Raw genomic sequence first — 20,662 nt, 5'->3', positions numbered from 1 at the left:
GGCGGCTCACCGATGACCCTCAGGATGTGGACGATGCATTTGACTCCTTCAGAAAAGTCCAATGAACATGTAGAATGTAAATCATGTAGAAAACACTCAAAATTTTGAAGGTTATCATTTATTAGCTTATTCTTTTACTTAAGGTAGCATTTTTATCCATTTTTTACATTTTGAAGTAAAAAAATGCTCCACATTTTATTTTTTTCATGCAGACTTTAATTAAATAAAAAATACATTTCCCTCAGCTGGGATATAATTAACAACCTTTTGAATTAAACAACCTGTTTTACTGAAGGACAGGACACAGAAAATAAAGAATTAAAGGTACAAAGAAATAAAAAAGAAAGCAGTTCCTTCAATGTAGATTTGGACTCAGTTTAAACATGCAGTGGAAATACTGTACATCGTCCTCCCATCAAGTAAAGCATAAATAATTGAGTGAGAACACACTGCCTTCTTACCAACGAAACGGTTGGGAGCCAGAAGCACCTGGTGGCTGATTTCATCACCTGAAATGTGAGGCAACGCAACACAACTGAAGATAAGAGGAGAACTTACATGACACTGTCAAGAAAAAAGAAAAAGACAGGGGGAAACAAGGTGAGGAAATCTGGGGAGATAATCGCCGGGATCATCTGACACATGAGCAGCTTTGCTGGTGTGTAAACCCATCAGCAGCGTCCTGCCGTTTATATCCAATGAGCAACAAGTGGTGGCAACAGCTGACGCAACATGAAGCAAGAGACCAGATTATCTGAAGCTCCACCTGATGCATGACTGCACTGTGCTGGAAGCAGCGCAACTCTGCACTCGCCTCTTTAAAAACACATTTTATTTTCTTTCATCTAAATGCATTTTTGCTCTTGTAAAGCATGATGCATGGCCTGATCACTCTAGACTTTTTTTTTCTCATTTTTATATGTAATTGGCATACTGTGCTGAAGGAGGGATTGGCTGCTATTCTTATGAGCTTCATGTGTTGATCTTTACTGGATTTTATTATATTCTGCTTCTGTGTGTCTTCTTGTTAGAGTTTTGCAACGGCAGTGTTCCTCTATTAACGGAAATGTTTCTCTTTATCGGAATTCCTGATTAAACAGAGATGAAGGAATCCAATACTCAGATTTCCCGAAACTTGGAAATGTATTAAATGTGAACAAGAACATTCCAAAACTGTCACAAATTTCAAACATTTTGGGACCTTAACAGTCAACATTTACAACCAACATATTCTACAGCAGTGACAATCATAATGAACTCATAAATATAGTTAATAGTCTCTCTCTCTCTCTCCTCTCTCTCTCTCTCTCTCTCTCTCTCTCTCTCTCTCTCTCTCTCTCTCTCTCTCTCTCTCTCTCTCTCTCTCTCTCTCTCTCCTGTAGTCTCCCACCCCCTCCCCCATGTGGAACAGTTGGGTTTTCTCTGTAAAAGTACCTAGAAATGACTGCGTTGCCACTATATAAATAAAGCTGAATTGAACTGAATGGTTAGTTGTGTTACACATATTACAATTTCAAAATAATTTCAATAAGGTAAAATGTGAAAGTGCTTTACATTAAATGTGATGTACTTTATTGTTTTGTAAAAAAAAAACACAATGTTGCTTTAAAAACGATACATTGTTGCAAACTCCTCATTCAGCAGAGTTCTAAATGACGTCACCTAATTTGCATATTTAAGTCAAATTAGATGATGAAAACGTTACTTTGGTTAACCATACATTACTTTTAGACTATAACTCAGTCACTAACTCAGTTACATTTTTGAAGAAGTAACTTGTTTTATAACTAATTGCTTTTTAAAAGTAACTTGGCCAATACTGCAAGTGACTGATGAAGACTTTGGAGGTGAGTTTAAAAAAGTACTACTCTTTTTGACAGAGTGAGAAGGGAATTATCGGACTGGCGTTTTTTTTTTTTTTTTCTTCTTTTTTTTTCTTGTCTTGAAAGCATTTGTATTATTGATTTATTTCTGTGCAAAACTTTTGCATTAGGGCTACTATCTATCGCTCTCAACTGTTCTATTTTGTGTTGAACAATGTTTTCAAAGAATTTCCCTCTGGGAGTGATAAAGTATTTCAATTGTATTCTATTCTATTTGCAATAATAATCAAAATGAAGGCAAGAAGTATTGAGTTCGTGTGGAATAATTGGGACTATATAAGTGTTCTGACTTCTTTAATTGCATTAAGAGGATAATCCGACTTCTTTGGGTGATTACAGATTGGAGATGGCCCAGTCTGCAGCTGGTTAATCCCGTTAAAGCGCTCCTTGCTGTGGCGCACTGTCCCTTTAAGAATGTAGTCAAAACAAAGCGTGCGCTGGTCAGCGGCACGGAAGTGGTTTTGTTTCGCTGGCAACCCGCGATAGTATGTGATAAACGTGAGCTCCTTTATGTGTAAAACCCGCATAGCTCCCTTCGACGTGTTTTAATTTGTTTTAGATTGTTTTCATTTTTATGGGTATTGTTTTGATCTCAGCCGACGCGAACGCCGGGGAGCTAGCTAGCTGGTGAGCTAGCTTCATTATCGCAATCAGCCATGCCGACTTACTCTGAGATGAGGAAAACCAACCACTTCTACTATTTCATCAAATTCACCTTAAATGTCTACTCGATGCTGTTCTCGGTAAGTTTTAAGTCATATTATCAGCGCAAAGGTTCGTAGTAAATTTCTCTGGGCTGCAACAGTGTGACGTGAGCCACCCACTAGCATCAATGACACATCCTGCAGAACTTCATTCAAAATCCTTGTGTTTTAATGTATCATCTGTTCCATGCGCCGAAGGCTATTGTAAAACATATTCTAAGCAACATCTCGAATCTGTGCGGTGTGTTCTACAATTCGGCATACGAATCAAACAAAAAACAGTCATAATTTTATTAGAATTTCACATTAAATACGTGATTGGCCTCAAACTCGTGAGGTCTTCCTCCTAAACAGCATCTGGGCGTGAGAGGAGCTATAGCTGAGATTTACGATACAGGAATTGCTTTATTCTCGGCAAAACGCATGCCGAATTTGTAAGACGTCTATAATAATAAGATAAGTATTATTAAATATTCTCATAGCTTTGCGAATTTGTCGTGAAACAGTTTCGATAAAAACTACCTCGTTTTTACTAAAGAATTTGGTTTGAAATTCTGTGACTACAAGCTAGCGGCTGAATGGGCAACATTACCTTACAGAGAATATTTTACCACACTAGATGTCACGTATGTGTTTCAAATTGGAGATGGTGTCAACGAGGGCCATATTATAAAAGCTAATTGCACCAATAAATGGTTGATTGTGTGAATCGTTGAGACAATACTCGGCGACCGCCGGCTAACAAACAGCACAGTGGTGCAGGGCGTTGGATCCTGTTAAAGGGATGATTATGCCTGTTCAGGGTTTGCCGACAGAAAACAGAAGCAATGTGAAAGTTTTCTGTTGTTATGATTAATAATCAGCCTGTTTACAGTGAATTGAATATTGTAAATTGAAACCTGCCCACCTAGAGTTTTCTCACATTAATCTGATCATTTTTGATATGTATGTACAGCTATAGTGAAGATTTTTTTGTATGATGACATTGTAAACAAACCTCACTCATAAATCTGGCCATGATTAATTGTTAGTGATGTAGTTAATCTGACTTAACAAACTTTATTTGATCTTTAAAGAGATGGATGCTGGTGATTCAGCATTTCCCTCCACTCAGTGGATAATTTCCAGTGGATTTAGCAGCTTCAGTAACAAAGTTCTGCAAAGAAGTTTTTATTTTTGTGTTGTGGGGAGGGTGCTGGAACTGCATCTGAACAGAGAACTATTTTGGATACAGTTAATGTTGTTACTTTGCTTGATTTTTTGTAACTAATGACCAAATGAAGTCAGGATTTTGTTTTTAATGCATTCCCAGTTTGTAATTTTCAGATAATGTGCATATAGCTGTATTACTATAGTTATACTGTGCATGTAGCCGTATTACTGTAGTGGTAATGTGCATGCAGCTGTCGTAATAATGTGCATGTGGCTCTATCGTTATCATGGTGTTGTGACTGATCAGCTGAGCTGTCTGCACTGGGTCCCCTAATGATCAATTCACTCATTCAGCTCAGCTATGTGCAGTAGGAAGACGGACATTTCCAGTCACAGATGTATTTTTGTCTTCCTTGAGGTGCACTGGGTTTCATCTTGAGCTCTTGTGTGGATGTACCACATTGAAATCTCACTTGCTGCATTAAGTGGATATTTAAGACACTGGAAATAAGTGAATTTCAGGAGGATAAGTGGATTCCAGTAAACAACTGTTTTTCATGCCACTAACTGCAGATGAAGTAAACAAACTCTTACATGTTTTTTCTTTTTTGCCATTTCACAGTGAAGCTCTGGTTTTGTCTGCATGTGTTTGCTCTGTATTCAAATGTTCATCCCTTCATGTTAACTGTCTTGCTCTGTCACTGCCTAATTGCTCTATTGGTAATAATGGTTGCTGGATGGGTTCAACATATGTTACTAGAAATCTCCCACCCTGCTTCATTTAATCCATTATTTTCTCTTTCAGTTCAGCATTTTCATTGATAAACAGGTAGAACTGGTGAGGTGGTTTCAGGAATTGGCTTCAGCATGTGTGCACATGTCTTGAATACAAAGCAAAGGCTGTCAAAGAAACGTCCATAAAAGTAGTTTAGACCTAAGCTGGTGCATGAATGGTGATGGCGAAGGCGGCGGTGTTTTTGTTATTGTCATGTGAAGGCTGTAAAATAGGAGATGGGACCTTTCAGACTATCTCTGTTGCTAGCTGCATCAATGCTGCTCCTATTTGGGACCTGGTTGGAATTAAATTTAAAAATCTATAAAACGCTTTCAAAACTGCTGAAATAAGTATTTGTGTTCCAAGTAGTACTTGAGATGTGGTCTGAGGAGATAATTTGTTTCCTTGCATTTTCAACGTTGCCAGTAAAGATGTTTCTAAAAGATTCACTTGGATAATCTGAAGCTTGTTCTCATGTCCAGACGATGCATGTTTGTATTCTCACACACACTTGCAGTCTTTGCCCCCACAGGTTGTCAGTGGCATTACTCAGTTTGCTACAAATCCTAAGCTCCCTGGAATCATGTGAACACAGAAGATGGACTGAAGGATCCCTCTGTATCCGCCTGAATCTTAAGCGTTGAGCCTTTAGATGTCATTTTCACTTCTTTCCCTTCTCTCTGTTTAAAGTCTCAACCTTTCACCTCTCTGATGTTCAGTAACGGTTTTAGATTCAAGTTGTTGAAGTTGCGCTCCTTGTCCAGTATGGAGCATGACTGCTGGTTTGACTCCATCAGGCCTCTATGAACTCCACTTCCTCTCATCTGATGCTCCTCTCTCCACCCGCCATCTCTCACTCTCACTGCTGTGATTTAGAACAGCATGACTCCACTGAGCGCAACACTCAAACACACATTCAGCTCCGAGCTGGATTTGTAAATGTAATGGGAGCAAGGAAGTTTGAGAATTTAAGTAAAGTTCAAATGACTGCAATAAACATGCCTGAGTGATGCTTAGTCTTACCCTGAGGGTTATAGTGTATTCTGAATGGTTGTCATCTTTCAGTCAGTCAACGGCTCGTTCAGATAAGGTTTTTAATTTTGATATTCACTTAGCAATATTTAAGGCAGTCTTGTTTAAAATATAGAACATTTTCACTGTCAGCATTAAATTCTAGGAAAGAAACCTTCAGTTAAGTATTGTAACTTTCTGAAAGGCTCCTGTAGTTTACACATGGCATCATCACAAAGACTGGAAAATAGTGAAGTGAATTTCTCTCAGGTTTAATGCTGTACTTGTTGGTTATTGATTACTAACTAGAGGTTGGACTGATTGTTAATCATTCTCTCAGATTGTTTCAAGGAAGCTGTGGTTGTGTGTGGTTTTGAAATTGAGCCAGGGTTTTCATGTTACGAAAAAAAAATTAAAATTGGAGAAACGTGGGTGGAAAGGTTTTCTGGAAAAATGTAAATGGCATACTGTCACTGGAAATTTTGTGAATTGTTGCAAAAGGTGGGCTTGTTTAACATTAAAATATAATTTCTGGTGTCAAAATAACATTGCTAGTTTCCTAGATTTGGCTTAGCTTTACTGCGCAAGTATTTTCACTCTATCCTGTCTTTTTTTTTTTTTAACTACAAAACAATTGATAACTTGATAACATGATTGCTGCAGCAGTTTATCTGTAGAGTACATTTTCTGTGACAGCACATGAATAACAAGATGGAGCTTGCACCGTTTAGTTGTTGTGGGCTCTGCTATCAGATGCCATCCGAATTTAATCTCTTTTAGATATATGGGCGCTGATATCGCATCACTTTCAGTAAAGTCGGTTGCTCCTACCTTCACCCCTGCCACAGTGGAAGTTAATGCTGACATGGGAAGTGGGAGCCGAGCCAAGCGTCCATGCTTTTATAGCGTCTTGTGAGCGGTAAATGGATGTGAAGTAGATGGAGCCGAACTCTTAAGGCAGATTGCCTCTGTTGTCCAGCTGAAAATCAATAGAGTTGAAGCAACCGCTCTTTGGTACGGTAGTTCTCTTTGTGTTAAAGGGTTCAGCTCTATTTGACTGATTTGATGCGTGCAGTAATGGTATTGAAAGTTAAGCACAGCGCTGAACCATGAAGACAATGGATGTTGGAAAAAAGCCACCTACCAGATAAAAGACGGCTTGTTTTTCCAGTAAATGACTCTGAAAAAGTGGATTATATATATGTATGTATGTATATATATATAAATAAATACTTTCTAGATACTCCAGTGTTTCCTGTCAGCGCTGATTTGCTGCACGGCTCTTTCATGCCATCGTTGTTATTGTCCATCTAGTCACACAGAAGAACTCTTTACTACAGACGTGGCTTGCATTTAGAGTAGCAGCGTTTCCACCGTCGACACAGCGATAGGCCCATATCACGACCACTCGCCTCACTTCCTGTTTCAAAAGGCAAAACCCACACTGTGGTTATCCACCGCAGTGGCCAGGCGGAATCAGCATCCAGTGACTGCCAGAGGGGGAATCGATACTGGAGACTGGAATATCGGCGTATTGTTTTAAAAGTTTCAATATGTACCTCAGTATTGATATTTTTGCGTAGCTCTATTATATACACACTTTTTAAGTAAAATCATGGTAGTGCTGAAGGAAAAGCCATCAGGCCTGAAAGACTTCATGAATTGTGTGTGGTCACATGACAATGGGAGCTGATCAAGATTTAAGAAGAGAGGAGATAAAGGTTGAAACTAAAGCTGACATAATTAAATACAAAGTTATACAAAGAAACTATTTGACTCTAGATGTGTGAGAGGTGACAGCTCTACTTTACTTACACTTTAAAGACATTTATTAACCATTTTTCTGTCTACTGGTAAAACACTTTAATCACTGCAGAGCAGATAAATATCAGTTCTCAGAAAAACAATTCAGTCGAGGTGAAATGCATCAGTCAACATTTAATGTCTCCTTTTCAGTGATTGAAATGCCATGCCTCAAATCACACTGTTCAGCATATTATAACCTCACGTTGTTCTCAAGCTAGAAGCACAGTACTGATCGGTCACAGGACTGTAAACAAAGAAATAAATGTCAAGTTTTCAGTGGTTTTATTGATGTAATCCTGTCCCATTCATTCACACCTGGAGGAGACGTTGGTTGAACTCTGAACTCTGGATGTTTTTCGGGATGTGGGAGGAAGCAGAGTGCACTCGGAGGGAACCCACCAGACATGGGGAGAACGGTTCTCAGGAAGGTGACGGTCTCCAGCTCCTGTGGCAGCCTGTCAGCGTGGTGCTTGATATGTATGTCCAGTTTCTCCTGGAAGGCTTCTTCCTCCAGCTTCACAGCCAAGACCTCGTCCAGGTGCATGGCGCTGAGCTCTCGTATGAATACTGTAGAGTTCCTCCTGGAGAGTTTTGTTTTTCTGCCTCTCCATCTGCACTTCAGCCTCCAGCCTCTCTTGCTTGACCTTGTCAGCCACCTGAAGCTCTTCGTAGTTCTGCAGAAGGTTTTCCTTCCTCTGATTGATGGTACTTTGCGCCTAAAGTAAACAATAGATTGTATTCGCTCTAACGTAATAAGCATCTATTGATTCTACTTTATTATATTGTTCTCAATGGCTTCATTTGAATTCATTTCTTTATGTTTGACTGCTGCTATAGAAATATATTTATCTTACCTGTGAGGCCAGCTTTGGGCTGCTGAGAGTCTCTGGATTATCATCACCCTCTCCAGCTTTGTTTCGGATCCATTTTTTGCCTTTCGAGCTGAGCTTTAGTCTCATCCGGCTCGCTGTCAAGCTCGGCCACTTTGGCCCTTCCTTCCAAAGTTTGCTGTCTCTCTTTCTCCAGCAGCATTGTCAGCCGTTGGATTTCTTGGTGAAATCTGTTGGGCTGCGTGGAGGTGTGGTTTGAAAAGAACATGGTGTCGCTTTTGGGATGGTAAATATGTCCGTGAGCAGCACCGAAGGTTCTCTGAGGGTTGGGAATGTCTCTCCCACACAGTGACGGTCTATAGGCTATTCCTTTTGACTCTATCTGTAATCATCCTCTCATCATTTAAAGCCTTTAAAAAAAAAGTATTGCTTACAATGATTTAAAGCACATAAACTGTGTCGTATAACTGAGTGGTGCCATAATTCAGATGGTTGTTGTGCCTGTTAAGACGCGCCTTCGAGCAACAATGCCAGAGTCAGATCGACAGGATCATTTAAGCTGTAAAATCAGGGCACCGTTACACAATACAGGCCCAAAATATCAGAAGAGAACATTTCCTGCCATGTGTTTCAGCTGCTATGATTTAATCCCATTCTGATTTGATTTGGTCAAACAGTGGATGCAGTAAAGCAACGCAGCGTTAATCAAACAGCCAGATGGGAAAGTCAAGGGGACAAATTTAACCCTTTTTTAGACATTTTCTGAAACCTTTCATCATTTAAAATTATAGTCTTCTTAAGATGCTGTTGGTGGATAGTTCAATGCTGCAATTTCAGTATGATTACATAAAACTACATTTCTGCAAAAATCACACATTTCACGATTTCTCGTCGTGAAGTGTTTGCTTTTACATTTACAGTACATACCTTGAGTATCCTCAGAATGATAACTTAAAGACAGCTCAGAAAATTACTTTTGTCCTTTAGGATGAACACATGAATCATGTGCATAAAATGGATAGAGTAAACCATAAAGAAAACTGCAAAAGTAAATCCTCTAGCACAGCTTTTTTACTTTTTCTTCTATATCTGTCATTTTCCCAACTTTAGTTTAGAGAAAACCAGAGATGCACAAGTTCAGACACACAGTCAGCCTTCCAGTGGTAAATCTGACATCCTGACAGCTTTTAATCAGATTGCTCTGACAGTTAATAAGCACGGACTAAATCGTCTGCATCATGTTTTATGTTTGATCCGGACTGAGTCATTTGCTTTCCTCTCTCTTTGATTCATAACTCCTGTAAGTGGAAACAGGTGCCGTCTTAGCAGAGTGGTGCAGCGCTTGAAGGAGCAATTTATCCGAAAACATTTCACGTCTGGATTCGGGGCCAGGGGGCGGGGGGACTCTCCTCAGTATTTACAAAAAGTAGCATCCATAAACCATTCTATTCATTTTAAAGGATTGAGTTCAGATATTTTTTAATATCGTATTTTCCACATTAGAAGTTACAAATGTCAAAAAGTGTTTCAGCTTCATATTTTATAATTTGCTTCTTAAATTCTGTTGTTTGGTGACATTTTAATTCAATTGTTGTACAGTGACATGTAGTGGTTCCAGATGGTATCTATCGTATTTAAGTTACCTCTTAATAGGAGCTGCATGACGAAAAAATGAAAGTTTTCATTTTAAGATGCAAAACAATCTCAGAAATAGTCAACAGAAGGTGATCTGAAAACAACCCGGCATCAAGTCAACAACTGGCATCGGTTTTGTAACATTCAGAATTTGACAAGCTCTCTAATGAATTACTGATAAGCTTTGTTTAAAAAGGGAAAGACCTAACTTCAAATTAAAACTCTTGAACAGTTTCAGCCAGTCCAGTGAATGCCCCTGCGTTTCTGTTTTTGGTTTTAATAATGCAGTAACACCCTCCTGCAGCTAGCAGTGGATTATACTGACTGCGATTTCCAATTCTGCACCTCACGCACAGCGAGCTGCAAATATATTAAAATCGCCTTAATATCTCTGTGTCCTGCTGAAAATTGGACATATATCAAGATTGAAATTCCTCTTATGATGTGGAGCTAAACTGAAAACGGTTGTCTCTGGAAAGAAGATTGTGCAGACGTACCTCAAAGATACATTAAAAAACAAAAAACTGTCTGCATCAATGCTGTGAGTATTATTAGATGACTGATGGACGTGTCTGCAGGATTCCCACCACGTCTCTCCCTCTCTGTCTCTTCCCTGCAGCTGATGGGCCTGTGTGTTCTGTGTGTGGGCGTGTACGCTGAAGTGGAGCGGCAGAAGAACCGGACCCTGGAGGGCCTCTTCCTGGCCCCGGCCGTGGTGCTCATCCTGCTGGGCCTGGTGATGTTCACCGTGTCCGTGGTGGGCATGGTGGGCTCCCTGAGGGACAACAAGACCCTGCTGCATATGGTGGGTGTGGTGAAGGGGGGGCGGGGGGGGTCTTTTAAAGTACAGAAAATATATCAAGTGTAAGGCCACGGTTACTTCAGTGTTTTCAAGTAAACATGCCAAACTTTCCTTGTTTTTGGGATCCGTTTACTCGATGAAAACACACTTCATAAGTGCTCAGGCGCCGTCTCCATGCAGAGACACTGATGTTGCATTGTCGTGTAAACGGAGCTTTCAGAACACTTTCAGAACTTAATCTAAAGTACATGTAAAAGCAGTGAAATGGAATTTTATATCGAGCTTCAGTGCAAAACTATAAGTTAATTAATAAGCATCAAATCCGCTCAGTTAGTTTGTTATTGCGTATGGATCCTACAATAACAGTAACCTATTATAATTGAACAAAAGGAGGAGAACAGTGTGGTTCAAGCTCTGTGATTCATCCTCCCTTCATCTAAAGTCTTTCCATGAAGCGTTCAGTCACTGAGCGAGAGGTCATGGAGAGGTCACGGATGAATACCGTGGAGTTTCTTCTGGATGATGGTCGTACGGTGTTCAGCTTGAGAGATTCTCCCCTTTACATGATCCTTGGCTTTCAGACAGAACACCAGCGTGACGTCTTTGTTTGTTTCTCTCCATAATCACATTAATTAACTTCCATGAATCCGCAGGCTCTGTTAAGGAGTGATTTAGCTGCAGGGAGATGTGGCGAGATGGTTCCCATAGAAAAGCTCAGGGAGGCGGCTGAACTCAAACAAGCTCAAACTTTAATGTTGAAGGATGTTTCCTTCTGAGATGAAGCCGCTAAGTATTGGTTGGTACATGTTGAACAGTGTATGATATGGAGAAAATTGAAGATGGGAACTAAAGTTCCTGTTCTTCAACATGCACTGCTGCTTTGGGAAATAAAGAAACCTGAAACATGTCTGTGCTGCTGTATTTGTTCGCTATTGCTTATTGAGCCCAGCGTGACTGATGTGTGCGTTCTGCAGTTCCTCTGCGTCCTGTGTGTCCTGCTGCTGCTGCAGGCCATCGCCCTCACCACTGCGCTCATCTTCGAAAAGAAGGTAGGAGCTGCCACTCATCCCCTCGTGTGTGTGTGTGCGTGCGTGCGTGCTGTTAACAATGACTGCCTCCTCTCTCTGCTCCGTAGACGGCCTCCTTGTTTCAGAGCAGCATACGAGAAGGAATCAAACACTACTACGACGACCTCGACTTCAAAAACATCCTGGACTACGTGCAGCAGAAGGTAGAGCAACGCTTCATGTGACTCTTTAAAACCTTTACAATGATACGATATTAACATTAACTCTTAAGGGAGCAGAATTTAAAATGCATCTTCTGTTCAGGCCTCTGCTTTAACACAGACTTCTTGGTATCAGACACAACGTAACACTGAGGCAGAGTTGAGATATCGGTGATGCTGCCATGAAAGCTAGCTAACTAGCGTTAAAGCCACACTGTCATTTTCCAAACACCCATAATGCAACAGCTAAAGGAGAAGTTTTCTGCACATTTCTCAGTATTTTACCACAGACGGTTTCATTTAAATTTGATTTATGTTGAGATTGTAGTCATTTTCTGTAGTAATTCTTTGGTTTGGTGAAAATGTCAGTGTTTTTTTTTTTTTTCACCTCTGCTCTGCTCTGCTCTTCGCCACAACAAAAGGAAAACCTTGAAGTTTAATTTTAAAGGTTATTACGGCAGTATTTCACCGGTCCAGTCCACTCAAGAGGAAATTGAGCGCATGTGGCCCCTGAACTGAAATGTGTTTGACATTTCAGATTTCCGTCATATCAGTGCTTATTTTGTGTAATCGCTCCATCTTCTTCTCACAGATCACTTTCTGTAACGTAATTAAAATGTTTTCTTGCCTTCCCTCTGACTCTTCTGTCTCTCCTTCACTCAGTTCATCTTTCTCTCTCTCCCTCGGCTTCTCTTCTCTCTCTTCTTCTTCTTCTTCTCCCTCTGTTTCTGCTCGGTCGTGTGCTGTGGCAACAGATTCCCCGGCTGTGGACTGATAAAGTTATCTATCCACCTAAAACATTCTAATTCTATCTCTTTCTTTAACCCTTCACCGTTACCTGCACTCTACTTTTGTTTTGCTTTTCTCTCTGCTCAATCTTTTTGTGTATCCCTCTCTCATGCACCATTGTATCACTTATCACTAACAAATACTAAAAGAAAAGATCAAGTAACGAAAGACAGAAGCACCGATTACAACAAAACAAAAGAAGCACAGACAGTACACAGGTTAAATGTGTGTTTTTCTGCTATCAGATTTAAAGTGTGGTGCTCTGCGAGCCGCGGGTCGGGATGAACCTGCATGACTGGTTCCTCTGGAATGGTGTTTATGGTTTTCATTAAAAATATAACCAATACCTGCACCCTCAAAAGACTATAGAGCATTATTTTTTCATACCTTGCTGAAGTTATCCAACTAGACAAGTGTGCAAGGGCTTTTGGGTAATTTCTCGCGGTGCAGGCTGTGATTGGATCTGCTGTGGCAGTTTCTCTAATGAACTACCTGACCTGCACTGTGATTCCTCACTGTTTATCTAGCTCAGGCTTTAAAAAGGTCAGAGCAGCCTCCTTCCTGCTGCAGCCCACTTCAAGAATCCTCCAGATCAGGAAAATGTTTTGTCTTTGTGTGTCCATCATTTGACTTGTGTCAGGCACCGTCTCAGAAGGTGGGCTGCAGGTTTGAGGGGACGAGGACACACACATCGCAGCCTCGCCGTGGTGGTTTGAAATACATCAGAAAACTTAGGCAACGTTTTCAAGTGAAAAGATAAAACTTCCATAGTATTTTAGCTGGCTTTTTAAAAAGGTTTGACTATTGTTGAATGAACTTTACTCATTTCTTACATTCTTAACATGATGTGTCACGTCACACATTCACACTAACCAGCTTTTAGGGGTTTGGGATTCTGTGTCTTGCCTTAAGACCTCTGGGGAGGAACTCAAGCCAGTAACCTCAGAATTACGAAGCAAACTCACCCACAGCTACCTGCAGCCGGTCTTCTGATCCCTGTTCTTGGTGACTTGACATCCAGCCAATAGCAATAGAAGCTAACAGAAGACAGATTGCTTATCTTAGATCAGTTAGCATGGAGGTCAGACTTTGGCCTGATCACCCCTTCTGTCTGGATACTGTACTGAGATGATTCTCTTTTCAAGTGCGTTCGACTGTGTGGTGAATAAGTTCAGACCAACCTGCCTCCTGCTGCTGTCTGAGAGTAGAGTCCAGGCGTCATTTAGATTCTACCTCAGGTTCTGTTAACGCGACGACTCTGATGAAAACACATCCTTTTTCCATTTTTGTTTCAGAAAAGTTTTGAGTTTACACAGCAGCATTTCAGCATCTGTATCAACACAAATGGCAGAAATGCTGGGATGAGTGCAGTTAACATACCAGGCCACGTGTTCTACCGTACTGCTGTCGAGTAAACAGACCCCAGAAACACAGCAGAGGTTTTTATGCTATAAATCATATGTAATATTGTACACTATGTAAATAATTATGACTGAATGTTCTGACACCAATAAAATGGGATGTATTTGGTTTTAAGACAGTTCACCTTCAGGCAGGTATAAGCATTTAGGAACACTTTAGTTTTGACACAGTTTTACTGAAAAATGAATTTGGACAATAAATATATAGAAAGGAAGAGTCTCCTGTGTTTTCAACTGAGCTTGTAGCAATACAGACAACAATTGTTCCCCTGAAGTATTCATTAAAAAAAGTTAATATTCTCTCTATCATAAAGTTAAAAGTAGCCTTAAGATAGGTTTTTATTCTATTTTCAGCTTGACGCTACCGAGGAATCCTTCACTGTTTCTTCTTTCTTCACTAGGAATGGAAGTAAATGCTGATGTGCCCCATTTCCTTTCTTTTCTTCAGTATTGGGATAAAACCCGTTTTATCTCCAAAGCCAGCGTGCGGCTGAGGTCAGGCCCTCGGAGACGGGAACATCCTTCACTGTCTCACAGTCCTGAACGTGTTGAAACCTTGATCGAGTCTGTTCCGTGAAGGGTTCTGAAGTGATGGCCTTTAGCTCAGGCGCACACATGGACGTCTCCGCTGTGCTGCGGACCGCAGTCCCTTTAGCACAGCCAACACCTATAAAAGACAAACTGACAGCTCATTGGTCAGCTTGTGGTTCCTGAGCTTGTTTTTGTCGTTTCAGTCATTAACACGATGCAAGGTTTACGATGACGTCCTTCATCTTTATCCTCTCTGTTTTCCAGTTTTCTTGTTGTGGAGGCGATGAGTACAAAGACTGGGGAGTCAACCAGTATCATTTCTGCAACGGGACTGGACCACTTGCCTGCGGTGTTCCTTACACCTGTTGTGTTCGCCGTAAGGTGAGTGCCCGTGACCAACACGCACAAAAAGGCACGAATAACAAAATCTGCTATGAACTTGCATTACTTCATTGTAGCACTAAGTCCGTGTTTACGCAATGTCGATTTGTCAAAAGGATGCACGCTAAAAGCTGCTGAAACTGTGTCCTAGAAACAACTTCAGTCTGAAGAAAAACACTGAGTCAGACAGAGCTTCTCGCATTTCTATAGAATTTCCAAACAAACCTATTTTTTCGACCAAACCAGGTGCAAACGGAGAATTGGTCATGTTCTCCACTTCAGTCAGATGAACAGACTTTGCTGCAGGGTTGAAGAACAGACTGAACTGTATCAGTGGTGTCCTGCCTCGGACTGTCAGGTGTTTGTGTTGTTTGTTTTAGCACCTTTCCCCCTGAACAAGGCAGTGATATTTCCCCTGACTCCATCTGATGTTGTGCCCACTCGACACACGACCCCCTCTGGTTTGGACCATTTTTGCATTTTGCCTTGGGGTGATTTTCCAAAACATGGATCGATATCAAACTGAAGATGCACTAACGCGTGGTCGGGATCCAAGAGTGGGTCAGCCAGAGGACACCTGCTGGCTGTACAACGTATCGGAGGGCCACAGCAGTGTATTGACCACAGAGGCGTGTGTGAGTGACCTAAATATGCTAAACTCACCTCGATAGCCTCATAATGCAAATTCATGCAGGGTGTGTAGCTCTGAATTCTGGGTACACGGTCTATGAGAATTGGCCTAAAACATCGATGAAGGATCACAGCGTGATCATCCGACTCTGGCAGCCGGTCATTACACCTCGTTCACACAGACACCATGAATATTTCACTTTTGTTCTGCACCATAAAATACATTTGAACTGATTTTCCGGCACTAACTTTGAAAAACAAAAATGAAAATGCAACTTTGAAAACGATTCAGAGCAAGCCTGTGGTTCCATTAGAGAAACAACCAACAGCGCCCACTTGTGGGCTGGCGGGATAACTACATCATTTTCAGTGTTTCTGCCGTTGTGGTGTAAACGGGGTCTGTGGAGCGAATACCGATCTGTGGGAGCAAGGACATTAATGTGGGAATTCCAGGAGTGCAGAGACTTTGGAAGCCATCAGAACGTCTCACATCCCACTGGATGACTGATGAAAGACGCCTGTTAACCACGCAGAGTCCTGCATCGTGTGAGAGCAAGGCGTCACCGGGCTGGCGGCCGGAGGGAGATCCCTCCCCTCTCGTGCGGCTGCCTCCATCTCCCCGCCCCCCACACCGCCACTCACGTCCCGGGGCTCGGAGCGCTCGCCGTGCTGATACCATCTCTGGAAGCCTAAAAAAAATAAATTAATTAATGACCGTGTAATTCATGCTCTCCGCTCTGTGAACACACACACTCACAGCAGAGATGGCACCGTTGATTAGGGAGTCGGAGCGCTGGCAGGGAGTCAGAGCTGTTATCATTTCCTGCCCGTCGCAGCTGCAGGTTCATTACCCAGGTTTAAAATCCTCTCCGGCCGGCAGACGACAGCCTCCGCTGAGGAGCGCCGCGCTCACACACCCCCCCCTCGCTGCTGCCGCTGGTCATTCTGGCTCCACTCACAGCTCATCCAGCTCTCTAAATTGTGGCTTTTTGCACAGGTGGGAGAAGTCATCAACACCCTGTGTGGCTATCAGACTCTGGATAAACAGGTAAGAGCAGCACTAACAACATGATTCCCTCGCTGCAGACACACATCTCCCCTCATCACGGCTTCACTGCTGCGGTTTCTGCTTCTCAGCAGCGGCTTATGGTTTTGTTATCAAGTCTTAGCAGGATGCAACTTCTGATTAAAGAGGAACGGGAGATGTTTTGACAGTTTGGTGAGAAGAGAATCGCATTAAATGGTGGAAAACTATGAAATGATGTCTCAGTTTGGCCGTTTCTTTTTCTTTTCTTAGGCTCTGGTATTTTTTTTGTGCTAAATATCCTTCCTACATCAACCAGGACCATCAAACTCTAGGTCAGGGCGAAATGTCCCAATTCTAACTCAGAGGTGAAGACTTCCTGCAGATGCAGGTAGTTTAGTCCATAGCTGGACGAGTCGGCACCGTCTGGACTGAGAAGAGAAGCTACACCGTGACAGACGGGCGGTGGGAGTGTTGTCTGTGTGAAGTAAATAAGCAGCTCACAATGCCTTTCAGAGCGCCTCCCCACCTTGATTTCCCGCTGAAGCTCTACTCTGTCCTCACAGCGTGAAACCCTGCACGAGCTGATCCACGTGCGAGGCTGCATCCACGCCGTCAACCTGTGGATGAGCGACAACATTGGAATCACCGTGGCGCTCTGCTGCGCCATCGGCCTGCCGCAGGTAATTCAAGAAGTTCCCGTCGCTGACACTGAACTGTCCTGCCGAGGCTGTGTTTCAGATCCAGACCCTCCAGCCCTTCACTTCACCACCTTCTCATTCCTCATTCACACTGAAATTTTTCCATTTCCTCTGCCACAAAAAAAAAGATTGAGCGTTCCCACTTTGTACCAAATCTGGCCACAAACGACTCCCTAAAGCAGCTGCATCAACAGCACAGTTCTTCTTTCTCTGGTCATCACGTTTGGCAGATGAGCAAACGAACACACACTCTCCATTCAGTATAATACTCATGCACACGCGGTTCTGTTTGTTTTTGATACATTTGAAAGGAACATGTGCGGGTTCTTAATCAATTAAGAGAGAACAGATCGCTCGTGTTCACAGAAACCTACTGAAAATAATGACTCAGTCTTTGCCGGGGTCTCTGGAGTGGTCCAGCTCTCTTTTCCTGTCATTTGTCTGGAAACCAACTGATTTGAAGAGATTGAAGTGAAATCGATAACGTCTCCTTCTGCCGAGCGTTCATGAGCTCCTTTCAGTTACGTCCCTCTCTCAGGTTTTGTTATTCCAGAAAGTTCAATTAAAGAAATTGCAGAACCATAATTCTTTATAGCCTTGAATTAAATCATGACTGTTTCCCACCAGTCTTTCAGAAATCTATTTTATACTTTGACTGTTTCTTTCACTGCATGATACCACCAGGCAGCAACAAAGAATAAAGTTTTGTTGCATTTTCTGTCAGAACATTTCAGTTTTTTGTCCTAAAGTGTCTCCGCAGCCCCCCTTGGTCCAGTGCTACGTTATATTCTGAATTGAGATGTGAGTTTAATGTTGAATCCACCAGAGGAAGAAAGAGTCAGGTTTTCAAACTCTTCTGTCATTTGTTGTTCACGGCTCCATGGGTTGTGCTGGGATTGCTGCTTTATGCTGGTGAAGTGAAGGTGCTTTGTGTGTATACCTATCAAACACGGAGTAGAAATGATAATAAATGATAATAAATCTCATGGCTGCAGTGGATTATGAGTCCTGGAAAGTCGACTCCAGCTGCAGTGCAGCAGAGATTCCATCCCTCCACCCTCAAGACGCCGTTAGAGGTTAAAGACCTACTTTAGTAGCACGTAAACACACGTGGGAAGAGAGTGCATCATCTGCAGGCTGAGAGATGCTTCACGGAAAGAAGCGTTTTCTCCATCACGGAAGCAGCGCAGCTGCTCTCAGCCTGAATCCGAACAGGGAGCTTTCAGCACATCAGAGCGGCCTGGCAGGTAAAGACCGGGCCTCCCGGTAAGCCGGCGCTCCGAGCCGAGTCCACCACCGAGATGAAATGTGGTGTCTCATCTCCGCACGGTGCTAACAGGAGCCGCTTTGATCTGCGCTGCGAAGACCTGTGAAGATTAGAGCAGCCTGACACGTCTCAGTGTTTTAACCACAGATCCTGACACGCTTATTTAACAGTAAATATCTGGGTTTTTTTTTTTTTAAATCATGAAATTATACAAATCTGCTGGATGTGTTTCAGTTTTAGAGGTTTATGTCAGAGTCAGTCGGACAGTCAGCAAACTTTAAATGTTATTTTGCTGCGACTCTTTAAAAGCTGTTTCCCCCCCGCAGCTGCTGGGCATCATCCTGAGCTGCGTCTTCTGGAACCTGCTGGTGGACATGAGCGAGTCGGCCGACATGGTGGACTTCAAGCTGAAGAAGGCGGAGTTCCAGTACAGCGAGCTGGACCTGGCGGGCGCCGGCTGGTGCATGTGCCTGCCCCGGGACGGCGGCTACCTGCCCGTGCCGGCCTCCGAGCCCGAGCTGGACCCCATTGACATTCACCTGGAGAAGCTGAAGAAGCAGCAGCCGCGCACGCACTCCCAGCTCAGAGAACTGCAGCAGTCGCGCTCGGCCACTGGGCTGGACGAGGTGGACGTGGGCCGCAAGCAGAAGCGGGAACACTGAGGCGGGTTTGGGTTCCGCCCCGTGTCGCCTCTCCCAGGTTTTTTGCCTTTTGTTCCGGTCTTTGTTGGGAGTTGTGTTGCACTACCTATCGGCCGAGGCCCTGTTCGCACGGCGACCCGTCAGGTGAAAAATGTGTGGTTATTTTTGCGTTTTTAGTTTTGTAAAAGTGTCACATTTATACGGCAGCGTTTTAAAAACGACGTGCGCGCATACGGCAGTGGGAGAAGAATCAGACGTCAAAAATAAACGAAACTAGAGTGTCATGTTTTCGCCTGACGCCGCCGCCGCCGCGTGAACGGACCCTCAGTCTGTCGTTGGTCGAAGTGAACGTGGGATCAGTGGCACCTTGTGGAAGAATCTGTTTACTACAAAAGAACAACAAGCAACATTGACTTTTTATTATTTAAAAACATTTCTTCTGTCTTGTTTGTGACCGTTAGTTTTCAAGACATCCTGGCATTATATCACACTTAATTTAATCTTTTTTTTTTTTTTTTAGCCTTTGAAATTGAGCTGTGTCTCATGTGCTAATGCTTACCTCAGGCTATTTTGAAAATAGCCCCATAGACAGAGGACAGTAATATTTGATGTATAAATTATTGGTAGCTTGAAAAGATGTTTTTTCATTGTTGGAGAAATAGGAATAGCCAAGTATGTTTTGCGTGTAGCGTCAGTGACGGATGTATACAGTTTGTGTATGATTTGGTTTTTATTCTGACTCTGATTTTGTGCAATCAGTGTACATTGTGAGACTGATAGTCGTGGAATAACATGGGATGCATGTTTTGTACTGTATAATGAAGTAAGTTAAAAAAGAAAAAAAATCAACAAAAAAACTCGGTCTACATGTTAGGCTCTCATCGGGGGGCTTCAGTCTTTTCCATTTTTTAAACTGAAAGTTTTTATTCCTTCCATCTTTTAAGGGAACAAACTGAAGGGATCCTGAGAAGGCAACTCTGTGACGGTTATTGTATCTGAGTTATGCACTGTTTTGAGCTTCCCCCAGCTCCTGCCTTGTATCAGCACTACTGTTCTCGTCAATAAAGCTGAATTTGTCTACTGTTTTTTTTTCTTTTTTTTTTTTTTTTTTTAAGCAGGGTTGTTTCTTTGTATATAAATATAATAAAGAATGCCAAAAATTCCAACTGGAATATGAAATCTTTATTAACCCTGCTCCTTAGCAGAGGAGTTGAACACCTTCTTTGCACGCTTTGAGACCCCCGCCCAAAAGTCTGCAGTCACATCCCCCCAGCCACATCCAACTTCCAGCTCCCAACCACTGACTGTGCAGGCACATGAAGTGGAAAGGATGCTGAAAAAGGTGAATCCCAGGAAAACTTCTGGACCCGACGGTGTACCGGGGAAGGTGCTCAAGGCCTGCGCCGCACAGCTCTCGCAGGTCTTCACCAAAATCTTAAACCTCTCCCTGA

The 20,662-nt window shown here is 42.4% G+C and overlaps 1 protein-coding gene across 1 annotated transcript; it reads left to right on the top strand.

Annotated features, from left to right (window-relative positions):
• The first annotated feature begins 2,308 nt into the window (after positions 1-2,308).
• Positions 2,309-20,347, top strand: LOC115398703 (tetraspanin-15). Its single transcript, XM_030105610.1, has 8 exons — positions 2,309-2,626; positions 10,416-10,601; positions 11,573-11,647; positions 11,734-11,829; positions 14,832-14,948; positions 16,576-16,626; positions 17,169-17,285; positions 18,897-20,347. Exons 1-8 carry the CDS (start codon positions 2,540-2,542, stop codon positions 19,230-19,232), a joined length of 1,065 nt encoding a protein of 354 aa, XP_029961470.1. The 5' UTR covers positions 2,309-2,539; the 3' UTR covers positions 19,233-20,347.
• Positions 20,348-20,662: the final 315 nt, after the last annotated feature.

Source organism: Salarias fasciatus, chromosome 12, assembly GCF_902148845.1.
Source record: "Salarias fasciatus chromosome 12, fSalaFa1.1, whole genome shotgun sequence".
NCBI lineage: Eukaryota > Metazoa > Chordata > Actinopteri > Blenniiformes > Blenniidae > Salarias > Salarias fasciatus.
This window is presented reverse-complemented; position numbering and strand designations above follow the sequence as displayed.